At 46.1% G+C, this 20,559-nt stretch overlaps 1 protein-coding gene across 13 annotated transcripts in view; it reads right to left on the bottom strand.

Annotated features, from left to right (window-relative positions):
- The window catches only part of SUPT20H (SPT20 homolog, SAGA complex component), a 58,485-nt gene extending 44,473 nt beyond the window's left edge, over positions 1-14,012 (bottom strand). For 7 of the 13 annotated variants that reach the window (XM_019530046.1, XM_019530047.1, XM_019530048.1 and 4 more), the window contains exons 1-5: positions 13,915-14,011; positions 12,294-12,353; positions 5,751-5,786; positions 4,594-4,652; positions 4,428-4,494 (exon numbers count right to left, since the gene is read on the bottom strand). In XM_019530046.1, the coding sequence (XP_019385591.1) occupies positions 4,428-4,494; positions 4,594-4,652; positions 5,751-5,786; positions 12,294-12,296 (165 nt within the window). In that variant the 5' untranslated portion in view covers positions 12,297-12,353; positions 13,915-14,011. Of the gene's footprint in view, positions 1-4,427; positions 4,495-4,593; positions 4,653-5,750; positions 5,787-12,293; positions 12,354-13,914 lie in introns of all 13 variants that reach the window. The other 6 variants (XM_019530042.1, XM_019530045.1, XM_019530044.1 and 3 more) reach the window with 2 other exon arrangements.
- Between the last annotated feature and the right edge of the window lie 6,547 nt (positions 14,013-20,559).

Genomic DNA, 20,559 nt, shown 5'->3' with positions numbered 1-20,559 from the left:
ACAGTACTCCAAATGTAGCCTCACCAGTGCTGAATAGAGGGGAAGAATCACTTCTTGTGACCTACTGGCAACATACCTACCAAGGCAGCCCAGTATGCCATTAGCCTTCTTTGCAATAAGGACGCACTGTTGGCTCTTATTCAGCTTATTGTTCACTATAACCGCCAGGCCCTTTTCTGCAGAGCAGCTGCCCAGCCAGCGAGCCCCCAGCCTGTACCAAGGCATGGGATTGTTCTGTCCTCAGGATTTTGCTCTTGTCCTTGTTGAACCTCAAGAGACCCCTTTTGGCCCAATCCTCTAATTTGTCTAGGTCACTTTGGATCCTAGCACTACCCTCCAGTGTTCCTACTACTCCCCCCAGCTTGGTGTCATTTGCAAATTTGCAGAGGGTACACTCTATGCCATCTTCCAGGTTCTTGATGAAGACACTGAACAAAACCAGCCCCAGGACCAACCCCTTGGGGCACTCCATTTGATACCGGCTGCCAACCAGATGCATCAAGCCACTGATTACTACTCTGAGCCTGATGCTCCAGCCAGTTTTCTATTCACCTTACAGTCCATTCATCCAGCCCATACTTCCTCAACTTCCCTGCGATAATGTTGTAGGAGACCATATCAAAAACCTTACTGAAATCAAGGTACACCACATCCACCAGTATCCCCACATCCACAGAGCCAGTCATTTCATGATAGAAGGGAAGGGAAGGCAAACAGGTTGGTCAGGCATGGCTTGCTCCTGGTGAATACATGCTGACTATTCCTAATCACCTTTTCTTCCTCCAAGTGTTTAGAAGATCTGCCCCATGATTTTTCCAGGGACTGTATTCTCCTTTTTCCCCTTTCTCAAATTTCAGCACTATGTTTGCCTTTTTCCAATCATCTGGGACCTCTCCTGATTGCCATGAATTTTCAAAGATGATGGGCAATGGCTCTGCAATCACAGCACCCTTGGGTGCATTCCATCTGGCTCCATGGACTTATACATGCCCAGCTTTTCTAAGTAGTCCCTAACCTGTTCTTTCACCACTGAGGTCTGCTCACCATCTCCCCAAACTGTGCTGCCTGGTGCAGTAGCCTGGGAGCTGAACTTGCCTTTGAAGACTGAGGCAAAAAAGGCATTGAGCATTTCAGCATCCCCGTCACAAGGTTGCCTCCCACATTCAGCAAGGGACCCACACTTTCCCTGATCCTCCTCTTGCTGCCAACATACTTGTGAAAGGTAACAAGAAAGGTTTCTACATCCCTTACTAGCTGCAATTCCAATTGCATGTTTTTGATAAACTGAGGCTAACTGTTTCTGATCATTTTGTTCTCCTCAGCGTATTTAGAAAGATGACCAGCTCTATAAATCTTTCTTGTATTGGAGCCAGACTGACTAGTCTATAATTCATAGTTCCTCCTTTTTCCATGTCTTAAAGATGAGCATTATATTTGCCTGTTTTCCAGTCATCTGGGACCTCACCTAAACTCCACGAGTTCTCAAAGACTACAGTCCATGGATTTAAAACTGCTTCAGCCAAATTATCCATTACCCAGAAGGCATCCTGTTTGGCTCTGTCAACTTGAAAACCTCCAGCCTCTCCAAGTAAACCCTAACCTGTTCTTTCATTACTAAGCTATTTATCTCTTTCCCCATCCTGGATGTCTACTGCATTCATTTTCTGGTAGCCAATTTATTAATGAAGACTAAAGTAAAATACGCATAAATTACTTCAGTCTTCTCCTTCTCATTACTAGATTGTCTTCTGCATTCAGTAAGGGACCTGCACATTCCTTAGCCTTTCTTTTACTTCGGACTGATTTATAGAATCCTTGCTAGTTACATTGCAAACCAACCTGATTGTCTTCCTGCGTGCCTGTGTGATAGTCTTGTACTCTTCCCTAGTAATATGGCTAAATTTCCATTTTTTGATGGGAGAGGCTGAAGTAACACAATTAAGAACTATGACTGAAACCTTCACACATACATTTGTGATGCAAAGACAGTATCAACTACAACAAAGTGCTTGAAAAACAGCACAAAGCAGAACAACCACCACCAAAAGCACAAAACAGGTACTCTGTGATCACAAAATCCCAGCCCTGTAGTTCTTCCTTCACCGCATTCTGCCTACCCCATGGGTGCAGTAATACAGTTCCCTTATGCATTTTCCGGCAAAACTACAGGGCTTGTGATTTAGTGGATTGACTCACTGGTTATAAATTGATTTTTATCGTATATACTATATTAAAATAAAAAGGCCTGAATGAGAATCTTTGTTTGGTTTAGAAAAGTTCTTCACATAGCCAGGGTTCAAATTACACTCAGACTATTGGGGAGGGGGGATTTGCAGTGGTAGCAACTGGAAGCCAGAAGAACCCATCGCAGCTGCCACCTGAGCTGCTTAGAAAGGAGTGGAACGAGGCAGGCCGGGAACCCTCATCCCTAGATTTCAAACCCTGCACGTAGCACCATCTAACAACAGTGCAATGTGCTAATTATTTTAGGAATAAAAATGATAATTTAATACAGAACAGGGTCAAAGATGGATAAGTCTATTTCTTTACTGACAGCACAGCAAAGCTGGTCAGTTTCAAGGCTGCCAATATCTCAGCACTGACAATGATGTGAACCTGCTAAGCACCAACTGTTTACATTAAATTCAGGTAAATGCATAACCTTTTAAAGCCCTAAGGTTACACCATTAAACAGAGTATGATGTACTTTACTGCACAGCAGAGTGGTTCATTTACTATTAAAAATTGGTGCACAACAACAGCACAACTGTTTTCCTGTTGGAACTCTACTTTGTCTTCTTAAAAAATAAATTAGGTAACTAATTAGTCACTGGCCTAGTCTCATTAATTTCTATTTCATGTTGAACTGCACAATGTTTGTGGGTTATAAACTTACCCTGTGTAAGTCTTTTTTTCAGTGCTATTGACTCCCTTAGAACTAACAGAATCTTAACTAGGAGGTGCACTGATATATCAGTCCCATATTGGATTGGCACCAATATAGGGAAAATTGACAGCACTGGAAATTGGCTTTTTTTTTTTTGCCTGATATGGCCGATAATATGGCTGATAAATGCCCCGTGCATGTGCACAGCCGCAGTATGCACATGCTAAGGAATGCAGCCTGACAGTTTGGAGAGCAGCATCTGGCTGGTAAGTCTGGTGTGGGGGGGAAAGGGTGGCAAATTGAGGCCGCTGCAGTGAGGGAGGGAGTGGGGCAGGGACAGATGCTGCATGGTCAGGGCAGGGTGCACGAAGGAGCCGTAACCAGCTTATTTCAGGGGTGCAGGGGGCAGCTCTCGCCCCTGCGTGCACCCCAGGAGGGCATGGAGCAGAGGAGGGGGTCCCTGGATCTCTGTGCAGGTGGGCCAGGCTGCGGCAAATTTCAGTGCGACTGCAGCCCCACCCTCCTTGTAGCCCTCTCCTAATACCACCACCCGCCCTGAGCTCAGCCAGGCCCAGTCCCCCCCACCAGGAACAGCCTGGTGCTGTCTCGTCCCCAGCCCACAGCGGCAACCTGCCCTCACCCCACATGCAGATCTGGGGGCACATGCCCCTCCCCATCCCCTCCCAGGGTGCATGCAGCAGCCCCCACTCTCTCCCCATGCCCCTCCAGACAAGCTGCTCACAGCTCCATCCCATACCCTGCCCCACTCCCAGCCCACAGCGGCAACCTGCCCTCACCCCACATGCAGATCTGGGGGCACATGCCCCTCCCCATCCCCTCCCAGGGTGCATGCAGGGTGTAAGACCCCCCCCCCTTCCCCCTGCACGACCCAGACGAGCTACTCAGGGCTCTGTCCCATGCGCCACCCTGCCCTGGCTGTACCACCTGCCCCTGCCCCACTCCCTTCCTCATCACAGGGCCTTGATTTGCCATCCAAACACCCCTTCCCCCCTTTATCCACACCAGACTTATCAGCCCGACGCTGGTCTCTAAGCAGCCTGGCTGCATATCAGAATCAGACTGGTATTGGCCGATATGGCACCTTAAAAAATTATCCATTGGTATCAGCCCAAAAAATTTCTGTCAGTGCACCCCTAGATTTAACTACTGTTCTCAGTAGTGGCAGATGACAGAACAAGGAGCAACTGTCTCAAGTTGCATCAAAGGAAGTTTAGGTGTGATATTCGAAAGAATTCTCTCAGGCAGAGGGTAGTAAAATATTGGAATAGGTTACCCAGAGATGTGGTGCAATCTCCATCACTAGAGGTTTTCAAGACCCAGCTAGACAAAGCTTTGGCTGGAATGATACAGTTGGAGATGGTCCTGCTTTGAGTAGGGAGTTGGACTAGATGACCTCCCGAGCTCCCTTCCAACCCTAATTTTCTATGATTTGCTGCCTGCCCCTTGCTTCAAAACAATTTGCTAAGCTTACCCATTTGTAAATCTCTGAATGGAAGCTTAACAAATAAATTCCACTTACCTTTATCTCAGGCTCTTTTTCACATTCTTCTATATACAAATCATACAGCTTTTGAAACACAGATTTTCTGAAATTAAGATATTAACATAAAAGGCAGGTTAAATAAATGTTAAATAGATTTATGTTAAAGAAAGAAAAAAAAAGATATATATTGAAAAATTACTACCTTCCACTGGATAAATATTTTCGTTTGGGAGGTCTCTGACGGGCACTTTCAATGATATACTGTACGAGAAAAACAAGAGGTTTTTTTACAGTGACTTGTACACTGAAGAGCCTTTCTATCACTAAAACTAACTTAGAATATTACAGGAGTTGTTTATACCACACAGCTAACAAGAGGCTCAAAATATAGTTTTTCAAATGAACAAAATGTTCTCGTTACAAAACAGTCTATGCAGGAGGTATTTACTTAGACACGTTACTCCCTCTATTAGTTACAAATTAAGAAGTAGCTTTCATTCCAACTGAAATGAAGTGCTACGGTTCATAATCACTTTCATGACTTGGACATGATTTCTGAATTTCTGAACCAACAACATACATCTACGGTACTATGACTTCAAGTGAAATTTAAAAACTTTCTTTTAATCATTCTCATAACGCAATTGCAACTTGCAACTTTTACAACTTAGTACCTCGGAGCACAACCATCTTTATTTACTTAAAAAAAAGGTGGGTGGAGGACTTCTGTTTTTGCTTCACCCATATGAAGCTAATAATAAAGCAAAAAGTAAGTGCAAACATACAGCAGCTTTAATTAATAGAAGTGACTGATTAAATGCTGCCCTTGATTTGTAGGAGTTTCTTTAGGTAAAAAATAAAATCCAACATCTAGTGCCCTGGAAACTAAATATCAATCAACACGTAATTTTAATGGAGACAGGATCCCTTCCATTCCCACCCCCTATTTCTTGGTATATTCAAACTCAACACTAATTTTATGCAGTAGTGAAAATATGAACTGCTTGCTTTGTTGGTTTTCATCTGGTATAATCTCAATAGCTACTCAAAGTTTTGTTACACATTCCTGTAGACTCTTAAGATTTGCAGCCATGTAAAGGTCCATTAGTTCAAGGCATATAATTTTGCTTTAATAAAAAAGGAACTAAAGCCTGACCTGGTTTCATCATGGGGAAAAATGGAAAAGTTAGTTTTGTGCCTGATTTTAAAACTGTAGTGGCAATTTTGCAACTCTAATGTCAGGTTTTATTTATAAAAGTGTATTTGTATACAAATAAATGCACAAAATGCTGTAAACAGACATTTCTTAAGGAATAACATGTTGTTTTCATGGTAACAGACAATTTAGCTGCTCCTTACCTCTGCACGGTCCAATGCCAGTTCTAAAGCTTGTTGCTGTAAGAATTAAAATAACTTCCTTAAAGCATGTTAAATGACAAAGTTACCATTCAGAACTTTCACACAGATTCAGAACCTCATTTGACTTAATTAATAATAATCAATTCCACTATGGAACATTTCTACAGTAGTTTAGATTTAACTGATTTATGCAGTCCATTGGTAAAAGTATATAAATAGAGTATGCAGAAGTTTTAATTCAAACCAACTAAATGTACCAAGTAGAAAAGAATATTCCCTCCTTTCAAGCTGGCTGCTGATACTTAGAACATCTCCTCCTACAGCAGTGCACACTACATGTTTCTATCTACTGTATCACAGATGAGCAGTAACAAGGAGAGAGTGGGGCTGTTTAATTGCAACAAGAGGTGAAGTAGAAAGCCCTGTAAGGAAGAAAGCGATCAAAACAAAAGCCACTGCTATTGAAGAGAGGCTATTAAATAGATTATCATGCCAAGATATAAAGACCACAAGAAGAACACGAGCCTTCAATGCGATGCTGCGGCTAGTAAAGTGAGCAAAATGCTGGCTTGCATCCATAGATGCTTCTCAAGCAAATCCCAGGACGTCATTCTCCTCTTGTACTTGGCCTTGGTGAGGCCGCAGCTGGAGTACTGCATCCAGTTTTGGGCTCCACAATTCAAAAAGGATTTGGAGAAGCTTGAGAGAGTCCAGAGAAGAGCTACGCGCATGATCAGAGGTCATCGTAAGGTCTGTTTTCCTGACAGGCTGAGAGCTATGGGGCTCTTTAGCCTAGAAAAGAGCAGCCTCAGGGGTGATCTGATGGCCACCTATAAGTTTATCAGGGGTGACCACCAGGATCTGGGGGAACGTTTGTTTATCAGAGTGCCCCAAGGGATGACAAGGTTGAATAGTTATAAACTCCTGCAAGACCGAGTCAGGCTGCACAAAAGGAAGAACTTCTTTACTGTCCGAGCCCCCATCGTCTGGAATAGCCTGCCATCAGAGGTGGTTCAAGCACCTACACTGAACACCTTCAAAAGCAAATTGGATGCTTATCTTACTGGGATCTTATGACCCCAGCTGACTTCTTGCCCCTGGGGCAGAGGGATAAACTGGATGATCTTCCGAGGTCCCTTCGAGCCCTAATGTCTATGAAATCTATGATGACAACCTCAACTTTCCCCACATGTTATTCTTCTCTGTTTGATGTGGAGCCATGTAGGGGCTTCAAATCACTCTTCCTTTCTCAGACAAAAGCAACCTGGAGGCCAAGAACTGAGGTCAGGCAAAATTCAGCCCACCATTCAAGATTCCCAAACTGGGCTGAGATGTATGTCAAATCCATGACCCTATACTGAACTCCAAAAACCTGCAACTTGTTTACAGTATCCCACAGCCCTGAAGCTCTGGAAAACAAGCAGGAAGAATTGGAAGTCCTTGCACACTCACAGAACTATGATATGATTGGAATAACAGAGACTTAGTGGGATAACTTGCATGACTGGAGCACTGTCATGGATGCATATAAACTGTTCAGGAAGGAGAGGCAAGGGAGAAAAGGAAGAGTTGCACTTTATGTAAAAAAGCCCTATGACTGCTCAGAGCTCCAGTATGAAACTGGAGATAGGCCTGTTGAGAGTCTCTGGGTTAGGGTCAGAGCAGAGATCAAAGGTGATGTTGTGGTGGGGGTCTGCCATGGACCATCAGATCAAGAGGAAGTGGATGAGGCTTTCTTCAAACACCTGGTGGAAGTTTCACAGGTCCTGGTTCTCACTGGGAACTTCAATCACCCTGACATCTGCTGGGAGGACAATACAGCAGTGCACAGGCAATCCAGGAAGTTTCTGGAGAGTGCTGGGGACAGCTTCATGGTGGAAGTGATGGAGTGGCCAACTAGGGGCCATGCTCTTCTTGATCTGCTGCTTGCAAACAGGGAAGAAGTGGTGGGGAATATAGTAATGGATGGCAACATGAGCAGCAGTGACGACGAGGTGACTGAATTCAGCAACTTGATGAAAGAAAGGAAAGAAAGAATAAGAAAAGCAGACTTTGATTGGTTTCCCAGGCAGTCCTTCCCTGAGTGAGTCTGAGGGGGAGAGTCGTCCAGGAGAGCTGGCTGTACTTTAAAGAAGCCCTACTGAGAGCACATGAACAAACCATAGCAAGTATGACAGAAGACCAGCTTGGCATAGCAGGAAACTCTTCAGTAAGCTTAATCACAAAAAAGGCATCTTAGAAGAAATGGAAACTTAAACAAACAACTAGTTAGGAGTATAAGAGTATTGTTTGGGCATGCAGGGATGAAGTCAGGAAGGCCAAAGTGCAATTGGAGTTGCAGTTAGCAAGGGATGTGAAGGGTAACAAGAAGGGTTTCTACAAGTATGTCAGTAACAAAAGGAAGATCAGGGACTGTATGGATCCCTTACTGAATGGGGGAGGCAATCTAGTGACAGAGGATGCAGAAAAGGCTGAAGTGCTCAACACCTTTTTCACCTCAGTCTTCACAGACAAGGCTAGTTCCCAGACTACTGCACCTGGCAGCAACGTTTGGGGAGAAGGTGAGCAGCCAACAGTGGAAAAAGAACAGGCTAGGGATTATTTAAAAAGGCTGGACATATAGAAATCCATGGGGCTGGATGAGATGAACCTGAGAATGCTAAGAGAGTTGGTCAATGTGGTTGAAGAGCCACTGGCCATTATCTCTGAAAACTCAGCAATCACGAGAGGTCCCAAACAACTGAAAAAGGGCAAACATAGTGCCCATGTTTAAGATAGTGAAAAATGGGGATCCAGGGAATTACAGACCACTCAGCTTCACCTCAGCTGCTGAGGAAGTCATGGAGCAGGTCCTCAAGGAATGAATTTCTAAGCACTTGGAGGAGAAGGTGATCAGGAACAGTCAACATAAATTCACCAAGGGCAAGGCAAGTCTGACCACCCTGATTGACTTCTATGATAAAATACCGGCTCTATGGATGACGGAAGAGCAGCAGATGTGATATACCTGGAGTTTAGCAAGGCTTTTGATATAGTGTCCCATCACGTTCTTGCAGGCAAGCTAAGAAAGTATGGGTTGGATGAACAAACTGTAAGGTGAATGGAAAACTGGCTGGTTCAGAAGGTAGTAGTCAATGACTTGATGTCTAGTTAACAGCTGGTATCAAACGGAGTGCCCCAGAGTTCAGTTCTGGGGCCAACTTTGTTCAATATCTTCACCAATGACCTGGAAAATGGCATAAAGTGTACCCTCACCAAGTTTGCAGATTCACAGATGACACCAAGCTGGGGGGAATAGTAGATACACTGGAGGGTAGGGTTAGGATTCAGAGAGACCTAGACAAATTGGAGGACTGGACCAAAAGAAATCTCATGACGTTCAATAAGGACAACTGTAAAGTCCTGCACTTATGATGCAACAGTCCCATGCAGCAGTACAGGCTGGGGGCTGACCAGCTAGGCAACAGCCCTGCAGAAAAGGACCTGGGGGTTACAGTGGATAATAAGGTGAATAAGAGCCATCAATGTGCCCTTGTTGCCAAGAACGTTAATGACATACTGGGCTGTATTGGTAGGAGTGTTGCCAGTAGATCAAGGGAAGTAATGATTCCCCTTTATTCACCACTGGTGCGGCCACATCTGGAGTACTGTGTCCCACTTTGGGCCTCTCACTACAGAAAGGACGTGGACAAACTGAGAGCAGAGAGCAATGAAAATGGTTAGGGGGCTGGAGCGAATGACTTATAAGCAGGGATCCTGGTTTTCTCCGATTTTAAAACTGAAAATGGGATTTTTTTTAAAAAGGAACCTCAGGTTCAGGGGGGTACTCGTGAGCCGGACGACCCACTCCTGGCAGTGGGTCAGCATAGATTCATAGACTGTAGAATCGGAAGGGACCACGAAGGATCATCGTATCTGACCCCCTGCCCCAGGCAGGAAAGAGGACTGAGGACAGACTGAGGCACCAGCCAGGTGCCTATCTAGCCTCCTCTTAAAGACCTCCAAGTTGGGTGATAGTTATTACCTCTCTTGGCAGCCCGTTCCAGATTCTGTCCACCCTTACTGTGAAAAATTTCTTCCTAATGTCTAACCTAAATCTACTCTCCACTAGTTTGTACCCATTATTGCCAGTTACTCCTAAGGGTGCCCTGGTAAACAGCGCATCTCCAATTCTCTGTTGTCCTCCCTTGGTAAACTTATAGGCAGCTACAAGGTCTCCCCGCAGATGTCTCTTGTGAAGCCTGAAGAGATCCAGATCCCTCAACCTCCCCTTGAAGGGTCCTTCACGGAGGCCACTAATCAAATGAGTGGCCCTCCTCTGAACCCTCTCCAGATTCTCCACATCCCTCTTGAAGTGTGGCACCCAAAACTGGACACAGTACTCCAACTTTGGCCTGACCAATGCCTCACAGAGGAGAAACATCACCTCCCTCGATATGTTGGTCATGCATCTGTTAATGCACGATAAGGTGCGATTGGCTTTGTTGATGACTTCGTTACACTGCCAGCTCATGTTCATCTTGGAGTCAACTATGACTCCAAGATCCTTTTCAGCTTGATGTGGCTGCCAGAATCACTGTACTGGCATCCTTTGGCATCCAGGGGGTGAATGCTGCTGCCATTCTTCCCCACCATTTTCCCTACCATTTATTTTAGTCAACAGTAAATGAAGTCCTCAAATTCAACAGGGGACCAAGCAGCAACAGCATTCATCCTCTGGGTTCTGAAAGCCATCTCACCGCAACAACTTTGGCAGCCATGCCAACAATCCCTGTGGGCTGAAAGCAACCACTCACAGGCTGCCAGCTGGAGAGCCCTGCCTTTAAGGATCTATTTTCACTTCAGTGCACCTAATATTTCTGTCAATGCTATTCCAGAACAAGGAGAGAAGACACTCAACAGCTATACTATAAAAGTGATCAACCTTTTGGAAATAGGAAGTTTGATAAGAGGAAGAGTATTTTTTTGCCACGCAAGAGACTCAAGCATGAAGAATGAAGTCCTAGGCTGCCAAGCACTGGGGTTCCACAGAAGCAGAAGACCAACGGCCACAACTCCCACTAAAATTAATGAAAAGGACTTTCTTCCGCTGTCAATAATCATAAAAGTTCCAAGCAGACTCCTATTGTCTCTTGATAAATCTCGTCTCTAAAGCTGCAGTTTCCTCATTATCAACATCTCTACATGTTACAGTAATTCACAATTAACTGGTTAACTGCACAACTACCTGGAGACCAACTACACCTTATGGCAGGATAGAGGAAGAGAAACTGATAATGGCATGAGAGTTATACAATACATAGAAGATGAGAAAAGTTACTTCCTCCTGTCCTTAGTCTTTCACCTAAAGTAACACTTGTAATTACTTGCAGTAATAAGTGTTAAAGCTTTTAGATAAGAAATTGACTTTCAAGTCAATGCTGTGCCATTAGCTTGCAGAACCCACTGGTATGAAAAATAAGTTTTTTTAAACTGAGGCAGACTTTAACAGAATTCAACAGAGCTGGCATGACTAATCATAAGAATTTATATATTTGAAATAAGAACACAAGTAATATGAACCCATGTGCTTTTAGATGTCGCCCACTGTAACAGGGCCCTCTTCAGTCCTCACTTTAAGGAAGAAATGGAAGGTCTCTTTAGAGGGATAAAACAGACTGGGAGGCCTTTCCCTTAAAGGATAAAAATAAAAGGCTGTAAAGGAAAAGCAGTGTAAAAGGAAACAGTGCTGCAGTGGTACAGAATAGTAGCCCTGTAACAGAAAACCAGGCCGAAGTAGCTGACACAGTGAGTAGGCTTGGGGAAAGGGTGGAAAAAGAGAGATATGTGAACTACGTCCAAGCATGCCAGAAGGAAGGCTGGGACTAGTTCAAGTTTATCTGAAGGATTAAAGGAGAAACTAGCGCTTGGAATGAGTTTTGTCAGACCAGGTAGCAAACCTTAAAGGACACTGCAAAAGGGGAGAACTAGTTGTAGGGGACTGCAGGCTAAGACACCCCAAAGAATTTTGGTTGTGAGAGGTGCAGTGTCCTGGTAAACAAGGCTCTCTACCCCAGGAACCTGCTCAGTGATTTCATGTGAATGGTGGGTACGTCACATAAGAAAACTGGGAGAGAGGGGAAGACATGATTTGCATGCACCCTACTTGAAAAAGGGGGCAGCAGTGGGCAGTCACAGCCACTCATCAAGAAGAACCCTCTGGACATGTAAGGGCTCCATTGGATGTGTAGAATTTATTCATTCCTCTGAGTCACCTTCTACTTGCCACTGTCAAAGATAGAATACAGACGAGTTTGTGCTCTTCTTGTGTTCTGTTCATACTAAGTTGTGAATAGCAATTCTAGGACAAATTCCAAAAGTATCTGCCCACCTCCCTCCCATCCCCTACATGGAAGACAACAACAACAACAACAACAACAACAACAAGTGCTTTAAAAAGCTGAACTTCTGAAGATGTCAGAAACAAAGAATGTTTTTGTTTTTGTCTCCCATACATCAAACAGTCTACAGGCAAAACAATACATGACTTGAACTGTCTCTTACCATTGTAGTGAAGCCAGATGTCCAAGTGGTAGATTAAATATTCAGGAACCTTGGGGCTGTCTGCAAAAAAGTCATATTTGAATGGTCACAACTGAGGTACTGAAAGGCAGAGGGAATGGGGGGAGGGGAAGTCAATCCAAAAAAAGAGAATTAAACAAGTATTATATCTATGAAAACAGGAGGTTTTAAGGCCAATTACATGACATCTTTTTATTTGTATGGGCATTTTTTTAATCCACAAGAGATGTGTGTGGGTCACCAGTCTCGTGAGTGGCACATTGCCTTTGCTGCCTCCTTGGATTCATTTGAGGGCCAGTGGGCGCTGTCTGGTGTGCTTTGGTTGGTGTTCCCCCATGGCACTCTTGTTACAAACCTCTGATCTCCACTCCTGTCTGTTTTCGTTATTATTTGTCCAAAGAAATCTGTAACAGATCACTAGTGACCCCTCAATACCAAAGGGGGGCTATAGTTTCCGTGGTGGGCCTGGCTCACGATTTCCCCTAATGTGTTAAAAGTCCTGCACATTCATCTCACCACAGACCATAGTCACTTTGCAAATCAAACACAGACATTGACCACGAACACCACCACTCAGTCAAAAATAGAAATAAAGGTGGTTACTGCTATGGAACAAGGTGAAGGAAGTTATCCTAGAGGTGGGCAAAGCTCAGCCTGCAAGCTGGATCAGGCCCATGGTGGGCTCCATTTCCCAGCAGCTCCCACCCACATCACTGCAGCTGGTTTCCAGGGAGACCCAGAAGCAGCAGCACCATGACAGTACAGGTCAAGGTTTCCATGGAGACCGGCCCCAGCAGTATTGGGAGGGCACACGGCAGGGCAGGAAGCTGCTCCAGGGCTAGGATGTTGAGGCAGTGCCGACCCAAGGCACAGATGTACAGGTAGTGCATCGTAACTCTGCCCTGACTTTGGACCATACTGTCACCACTGCAGGATCCCAGCCCCAGAGCAAGTCTCCACCCAGCCCTGCCAGCACTGCTGGGGGGTTGGGTTCCACAGAAACCCTGGCCCATCACAGCACTACCACTCCTGGGGTCTCCATGGAAACCATCCCCAGTGAGGCAGGCAGGGATGCTGGGAAACAGTGCAGCTGCTGGTGGAATCTGCCATTTTGCCCACATTAGAGCTCTCCAAAGGCTGGTGAGGATGAGCCCACAACTAAGAGCAACTTATTGAGTAGCCAAACCATTCTGTGCCTCAGAGAGCTGGCTCTGGTTTCAACAATTGCTCAAAGGTTAGCGGTTCTGCAAAGCATCTCCTGGTGCCGCCCCGGGGCACTGAGCCTTGCCCTAGCTCGAGCTACAAACCAGCCAACAATTTCAGGCCCGGTGCCTGGCATCTCCGAAGAGTCCTCCCGTCACCTTCCCCGGGGCGGCACCGCTGCTCCCCGCCTCTCTCACAGCTGCGCCAGCGGAAGACAGCGGCGGGGGCCCACAGCGCAGCTGCTGCGGAGCCGCGGGCCGCGCGATGCGGACGCAGGACCGGGGGTCGCAGCGAGCGCTTCCCGGCGGAGCCGGCACCGCCGCGCAGGAGGCCGCTGCCCCGGAGCGACGGGCTGGGGGCCGGGAGGGCGCGCAGAGCAGCCTCGGCCGCGCCCCCTTACCTGGCGGGCTCCGGCTGGGCCCTGCCCCCCGCGCCGCTGCCCCCGCGGCCTCGCATCCGCGCTGTCCCGGGCGCCGCGCTCCGCCCACTTCCGCCCCGCCACTTCCGCCCGGAAGGGGCGGGAGGAGTCGCCGTAGATTCGGGGAGGGGAGCCGTTGCTGTAGAGACCTAGGCCTCTGAGCCTGGGGAACTGTTGTGGGTGTTATTTCCCCTAAATGATTACTGTTGCCTGAAAGATTCGGTGCTGGTGGCAGAAAGCAAGCCTTGTAGCTGACTGGGATAGTAATACCGGACAAATCTCAGGTTGCATTATAATTCTGCTGATGGTTAATGTACAAAAGTTGTTTTTCAGTTTGGTTACTTAAAAGTATGTTGTGAGTTAGACAAAGATGATCAAAAATATTGCTACACAGTAGACTGATTCAGTATAAGCGTGTTCCTGTGCATATTTTAAAATTCCATGAATTACAGAATTAATATGATAACAGTAATAAGATCAGACTACAAGCCAACCAAATGAATAATACATATAATACATTTACAGTTCAGTAAATATGTACTAGGATTAGATGATAAAGTAATAAAGTATGGCAAGAGTGAAGCAACTCCCTACTGCCTAAATGATTTATTTACTAATCAAGGAAACAGTTTTGGGTAGGAATAGTACTGTTGGAAGCATATGAATTCTGCAAAATATTTTCAATTCATCTTAATAAAATTGTAGTATTGATTAATGGTAGTAGTTTTGTGAGCATCTGGCTAAGGAAATGTGTTATAGTAAACATTAAAAGAATCATTCACTTAATGTGTTAATATTTCCATTTCAGTCTTTGTCTATATGTGTTTTTTCCATTTTCTAGTATTGAAAGTTATGTCAAGCAGCCAGTAGCCTGTGATAATTGCCAAAAGCAATAGCTTAAAGTCCTATCTTGTGAGATCTTGAACACATCTTGCAAACTGCTGATCTTCCTCATTTCTCATTAAAGTAAAATGAAATTGAAGACCTTGCATTAAGTAGGTCTGAAATAATAAGTGTCATAAGGAGCCTATAAACTTTGAAAATGTAAAAATATTTTCTTTAAGACTGCTAAATGGAAATATGCATCTTTTCTTGTAGAGTCACAACTCTCTCTCTTCCTAAAATTTTGTCTCTTATCAGCTAATCAAAATATAGAGGAGGAGGCTGAAAACAGCTAGCTCCAACTTTAACTATAGATTGACCATTCTTTCATAATATGCGGTCAATAGAATTGCAGCAAAAACCCCAGTTTCTCTCTTTTTTTTCTTTTTAAAATGCATTCCCTCCTCTTCTGCGACCATTTCGGACTTTCCCTCTGCTCTCTCTATCCCTTATAAGTGTTTACAAGTACTAGGTAAGCTAAGCTCAGTTCTTATTGATATATAGGATGTTTGAGAGCAGGCCCAAAAGCCCACAAAGAAAAATACCGCTGAGAAGCCACAAACAGGATAATCATGAGCTCTCTGTATGCAGTATGACAATTGGAATGTGAACTGATAAACAGGGATTATACAAACTGAACCTACCTTGAACCCACTAGCATAAGTAACAGTGCTGAAAATAAAGTTGCATGTTTGATGATAAGGAAGATGCTTATATGTAAGAACTGCTCAAAGCCTCTTATTGTGTAGCTGTAGAAATTAACTAACAAGACAATAGATAATAGTGTAGAAGTTAACTACAAAGCAGAGTCAGTGCTTCAAAGACACAGCTGAAACAATCAAGGATGTAGTCCTCCTCCCTATTATTTAGCATATCAAAACAAGCATGTAACCAAAAGCCAGTTTGAACTAATCAGGAGTTTTCTCACACTGACCTGATATCTTGTTTTCTTTCACAGTGAAAAATTCCCTGTGAAATCTTGTATCTTGTCATGTGCACTAGAAGTTTCTAACTAACCATGGAGGTTGAGTCAATTAGGTGTAGAATCGGTGATGCAAAACCGTCTATATAAACTTGCTTACTTGTTATCAAGCGGGGCTGGTTCTTGGAGGAGACGGGCTACTCTTTGTTGTTGTGTGCATGCTTCAATAAAGAGCCTGAGATAAGACCTTGCTGGTGTTGCCTGTCTCTTGCGGTCAGACAACGGACCTGGGAAGTTGGGGTTCGAGTCCCTGACATTATACTCCCACATTGTAATAAGCCCCCTTTTTTTATATTGCAAATAGTGTTCTGTTCTGTTTGTATTGATTTTTAGTGTTTTATATTGTATTATATTGTATTCCTAGCGTTTGTGCACTGATTTTTACTGTTTCATATTAACATTGTATGTGTAACCTGGGCGGTACTCCAAGAGGTCCCCCCTCTCCAATTGAAGGGGTCAGAGCAGGTGCACAAGCACTGTGGGAGGTGTAGGGACTCTCCTGCCTATAGAGCAGAGCCAGACCACCAATGGGGACTTAACCATATACCTTTTAATACTGGGAACATAACAGGCATAAATCAGAGTGTATAGTGGACGCTACAATGCCCCAAAGGGGCAGGATTCAACAAAGGTTAGACACTTACAATCATTGACAAAAGACAAAATATAAAACACAAACAGCAGAACAAACAATATGGGTTAGTGAAATATAAAAAGGCACAAAATGCAAAATATCAAATGACAAGGAAATACAGGGCCTTGGTACCTGAGGGGGAAAAAGAGGGGAAAAACACAATGGCTCCTTTCTTGTTAGCTTACTCACCCCAACTGGGACTTGAACCCAGATCTCCCATGTGGTAGGCAAAAATACTGGTACACAGCCAGTACTGCTTCAGTTTGCTAGAAGTCTTGACTTTCCCAGAGCCCCGGCCTCATATTGTACTGCCTGGCCTCTGATTGGAGGAGCTGGAAGCAGAGCTGGGAACCTCTCAGGTCACTGCTCAGATGCTGGCTGGAGCGGGGGAGCCTCTCCTGCTGGCTGCAGCCTCTCCTCATCGTTCCTAGTGGAGTTGTAGGCATGCACAAGGTATGCCATATGCTGGCTCCATGCGGCCTTCTGCTCCTGCTGGAGGGTACCAAGCATATTCAAGAGAGTTCAATTGAAGTGCTCAGGTTGGGGATCCCCTTGGGGGTGGTAGGGTGTAGTCCTCGATTTCTGTATGCCAGCCACTGTCAGTACTACATGCAACAACCGGCTCTCAAAATCTTGCCTCTGGAGTGGATTCTTGCGGGCAGCCCAAACACGGAGAAGTACTTTTTCCACAGTACTTTGACAACTGTTCTTGCTGTTTGATCTCGTGTAGGGATGGCCTGGGCATATCGGGTGAAGTGGTCTGTCACAACCACCACATTCCCCTTTCAGTGCCCTTCCCATTCTAGGGCTAGGAAATCGATGTACACAAGGTCCATGGGTTTTGAGCTCTGGATGGTGTGTAGATAGGCAGTTTGAGTGGGCAGGGTTTTCCTCCGTATACACCGATCGCAGTTTGAGCATTTGGTCCTTACGTCTTCAGCCATTTTGGGCCAAAAGAACTGCTCACGGGCTAGTGCCAGGGTGTGCTCCACCCCCATGTGCCCAAAGTCATCATGCAAGGCCCGTAACGCAACAGGCTTATACTTCCAAGGGAGGACCAGCTGCCAATATTTCTGTCCTTCTGGGTCCTGCACCTCCTGATGTAGCACTCTATCAAACAAGTGAAGCCTTTCCCACTCCCTCAACAGGGGGTGGGCTGCTGAGGTAGCATTATTAAGGGTCACGGGGCAGGTATTCCCTGATCTCCAGGCACACAGTACCTCTTGCACAGCTGGGTCCTGTTCTTGCGTCTGTGGCTGTGACCTGGGGCAATGAAGAGGGAGTCAGTGTGGTGTACTGAACCCAGGCCTATGGGATCCCATCAGGGAGCAACTCCAACACCTAAGCCATGCAAACAGTACTTTGCCTTGTCCCCACAGGGTCTTGTATCTGCAGGTCATAAATGGTCTTCACTGTCTCGGGGCTACAAACACTCCCGGGGTTGCTGGGGAGTTGTCGAAACAGGGCATCAGCATCCACGTTCTTTCGTCCCGCTCAATAGTGCAGGCTGAAGGCGTATTTGGCTAGTGCCGCAATCCAGCGTTGGCCAGTCGCATCCAACTGAGCGCTGGTGAACACATAGGTAAGGGGATTATTGTCTGTCCACACCTGGAAGGTAGTCCCATACAGATAGTCCCGGAATTTCTCAGTGACAGCCCACTTGAGGGCCAAGAATTCAAGCTTATGTACCAGGTAGCAGGTCTCACTGGGTGACAATCCCCTGCTGGCAAAAGCCACTGGTTGCCAGTGTCTCACATCTTCCTGGTACAGTACAGCCCCCAGTCCTGACAGGTTAGCATCTGTGTGGAAAATAAAAGGGCATTTGGAATCAGCATATGCCAGCACAGGTGCCTGAGTCAACTGCCGAATCACCTCCTGGAAGGCATCTTCACACCGTGAGTCTCATTGCAGACCAAAAAGCTCTGTAGGGCTTCATGTGGCAGGAAGCCCATTTAAGCCATTGTTTCGCCCCTTCTTGCGGGGCAACCTTCCCACCCGGTGTCCGTGAGTTAGGGCATTTAAAGGTCTGGTTATTGTAGCATAGTCTCTAATGAATCACCGATAGAAACCCGCAAATCCCAGGAACCTTTTCATTTCCCTAAAGTACTTGGGTTGAGGCCAGGTGGTCACAGCCCTTACTTTCTCCAGATCAGTGCTGACCCCTTCCTGTGATACAATATGTCCTACATACTTCACAGAGGCCTGGCTGAACATACATTTATCAGTGGCCAGCTTAAGTCCAGCAGTTTCCAGCAAATCGAGTACTCGGAGTAGCCGTTCTTCGTATTCCTCCAGGGTCTTTCCAAAAACAATAATATCATCTAAATAAACCAGTACTTGGGTCATATGCATATCCCCAACTACCTTCTCCATTTGTTGCTGGAAGGTGGCAGGAGCCCCAGATATCCCTTGGGGCATTCGTTCAAACTGATAGAATCCCAAGGGGCAAATAAAAGCAGTCTTCTCTTTGTCCTCTTCCTGCAGAGGTATCTTGTAGTAGCCACTGTGGAGGTCTAGTACTGAAAACCATTTGCTCCCTACTAAACAGGCCAAAGCCTCCTGCACCCATGGGATCAGTGATGGTCTGGGCGTTCGAAGTCCAGTAATCAATACACATATGGCCATTCTTCTTCTGCACAATCACAATGGGAGAGGCATAAGAGCGCTTAGATTCTGTGATGATGCGGTGGTCCATGAGCTTCTGCAGATGATGTCTTACTTCCCCCATCTCAGCGAGGGGAATGCGTCGAGACCTTTCGCGAAAGGGTCGTGAGTTGCTCAGACGAATGTGATGCTCCACCCCCTTAGCCTCCCCCACATCCCAGTCACGCAGGGAGAAAACACAGGCTTGAGCCCCAAGTTTGTCCCTGAGCTGAGCTGAGCTTTATAGGCTTCAGGTACTGGGGAGTTCCCAAAAAAAAACCTTGAAGGGTCAGTTGGAGGGGGGTTTCCCTCCTGCTCAGGGTTCATCACTTCAGCTTCCTTTATCAAGGCCACTTTCTGTCCCTAGTGGACTACACTTTCTTTCAAGGTTGAGTTAACCACTATCACTGTAACCAGGTCTTGGTTGAGCCCTTTTGTCTCTATCATGCTATCAGGGACCCTCAGCGCACTGGGTCTCTCTCTCCTGGTGGGAGTCTCCACCACCAGGAGCTTATTCTTTTCATCCCTCTCAATCCAATTGCATACAGTAGACAAAGCCCATTGGCCCTGTGCAGGGATTTGCTGGGGCTTTGCTCCAGAGAAGTGCAGGGTCCCCACAACCTCAGGGTGACCCCACATCTCTCTATGCTCCCATCAGTCATACGCCTCTAAGCACAAGGCATGCATTGTTTACCATTGTTGGTAATCTGGGCCAGCCTGTTGTTTACAGTAGCGAGCAAGCACCTGGAAAGGCTGGAGTTGGTCCCTACAATGAGAGTGGCCCCTTTCATCCACCCTGGATCAGGGCACACTACAGCGATGGTTGACACTTTGTCCTCCGCCCCAGCTATTTCAGCAGGGAATTTTAGCCTCACATTCACATAACCCCTCTAAGGATACTGTTCCTGGCTTAAGCCACAAAGTCCCAACCCCGTAAGGGGAAGCAAAGGCAGGTGTCTTAGATGTTCCTCATAGAAGGATTCAAATAGGATGGTAACCTGGAACCTGCTGTCTAGAATGGCTTGGCATGGGAGACCATTCACCATCAGGGGGACCTCTGCACGGGGTCCCACTAGCCCCTTTGACAGTGAATTTACTGAGAGTAATGTGCGGGCGTCTGTCTGGGTCCAGAGCAGAGCCAACTCCATTGCTCTGCCCGCTGCCCAGCACCCTTTTAACCTTTCAAATACCATTTCAGGGTTCTCAGGCTGAATGCACTCCCGAGCCATGTGCCCTGGCTCCCCACATCTATAGCAGAACCCCGAGGCCCTAGAGTGGGTATGGGGCCGAGGTCCTCCCAAGGCACAAGGACGGGGCAAGGGCTGACCCCTGGGGGGGGTTCTGGACACGGCAGCTGCTAGTGCTGGAGCCTCGGGCTCCACCTCCACTCCCAAACAGTGGAACAGTGCGGGCCCGAGGACCGAGCCCTGCGGAACCCCACTGCCCACGTCCTTCCAGGTTGAGAAGGACCCATCCACTACCACCC

Source organism: Crocodylus porosus, unplaced genomic scaffold (genome assembly GCF_001723895.1).
Source record: "Crocodylus porosus isolate Cpor-Errol unplaced genomic scaffold, CroPor_comp1, whole genome shotgun sequence".
Lineage (NCBI taxonomy): Eukaryota > Metazoa > Chordata > Crocodylia > Crocodylidae > Crocodylus > Crocodylus porosus.
Note: the sequence above shows the minus strand (reverse complement) of the source record. Positions and strands in the feature narration are given on the sequence as shown.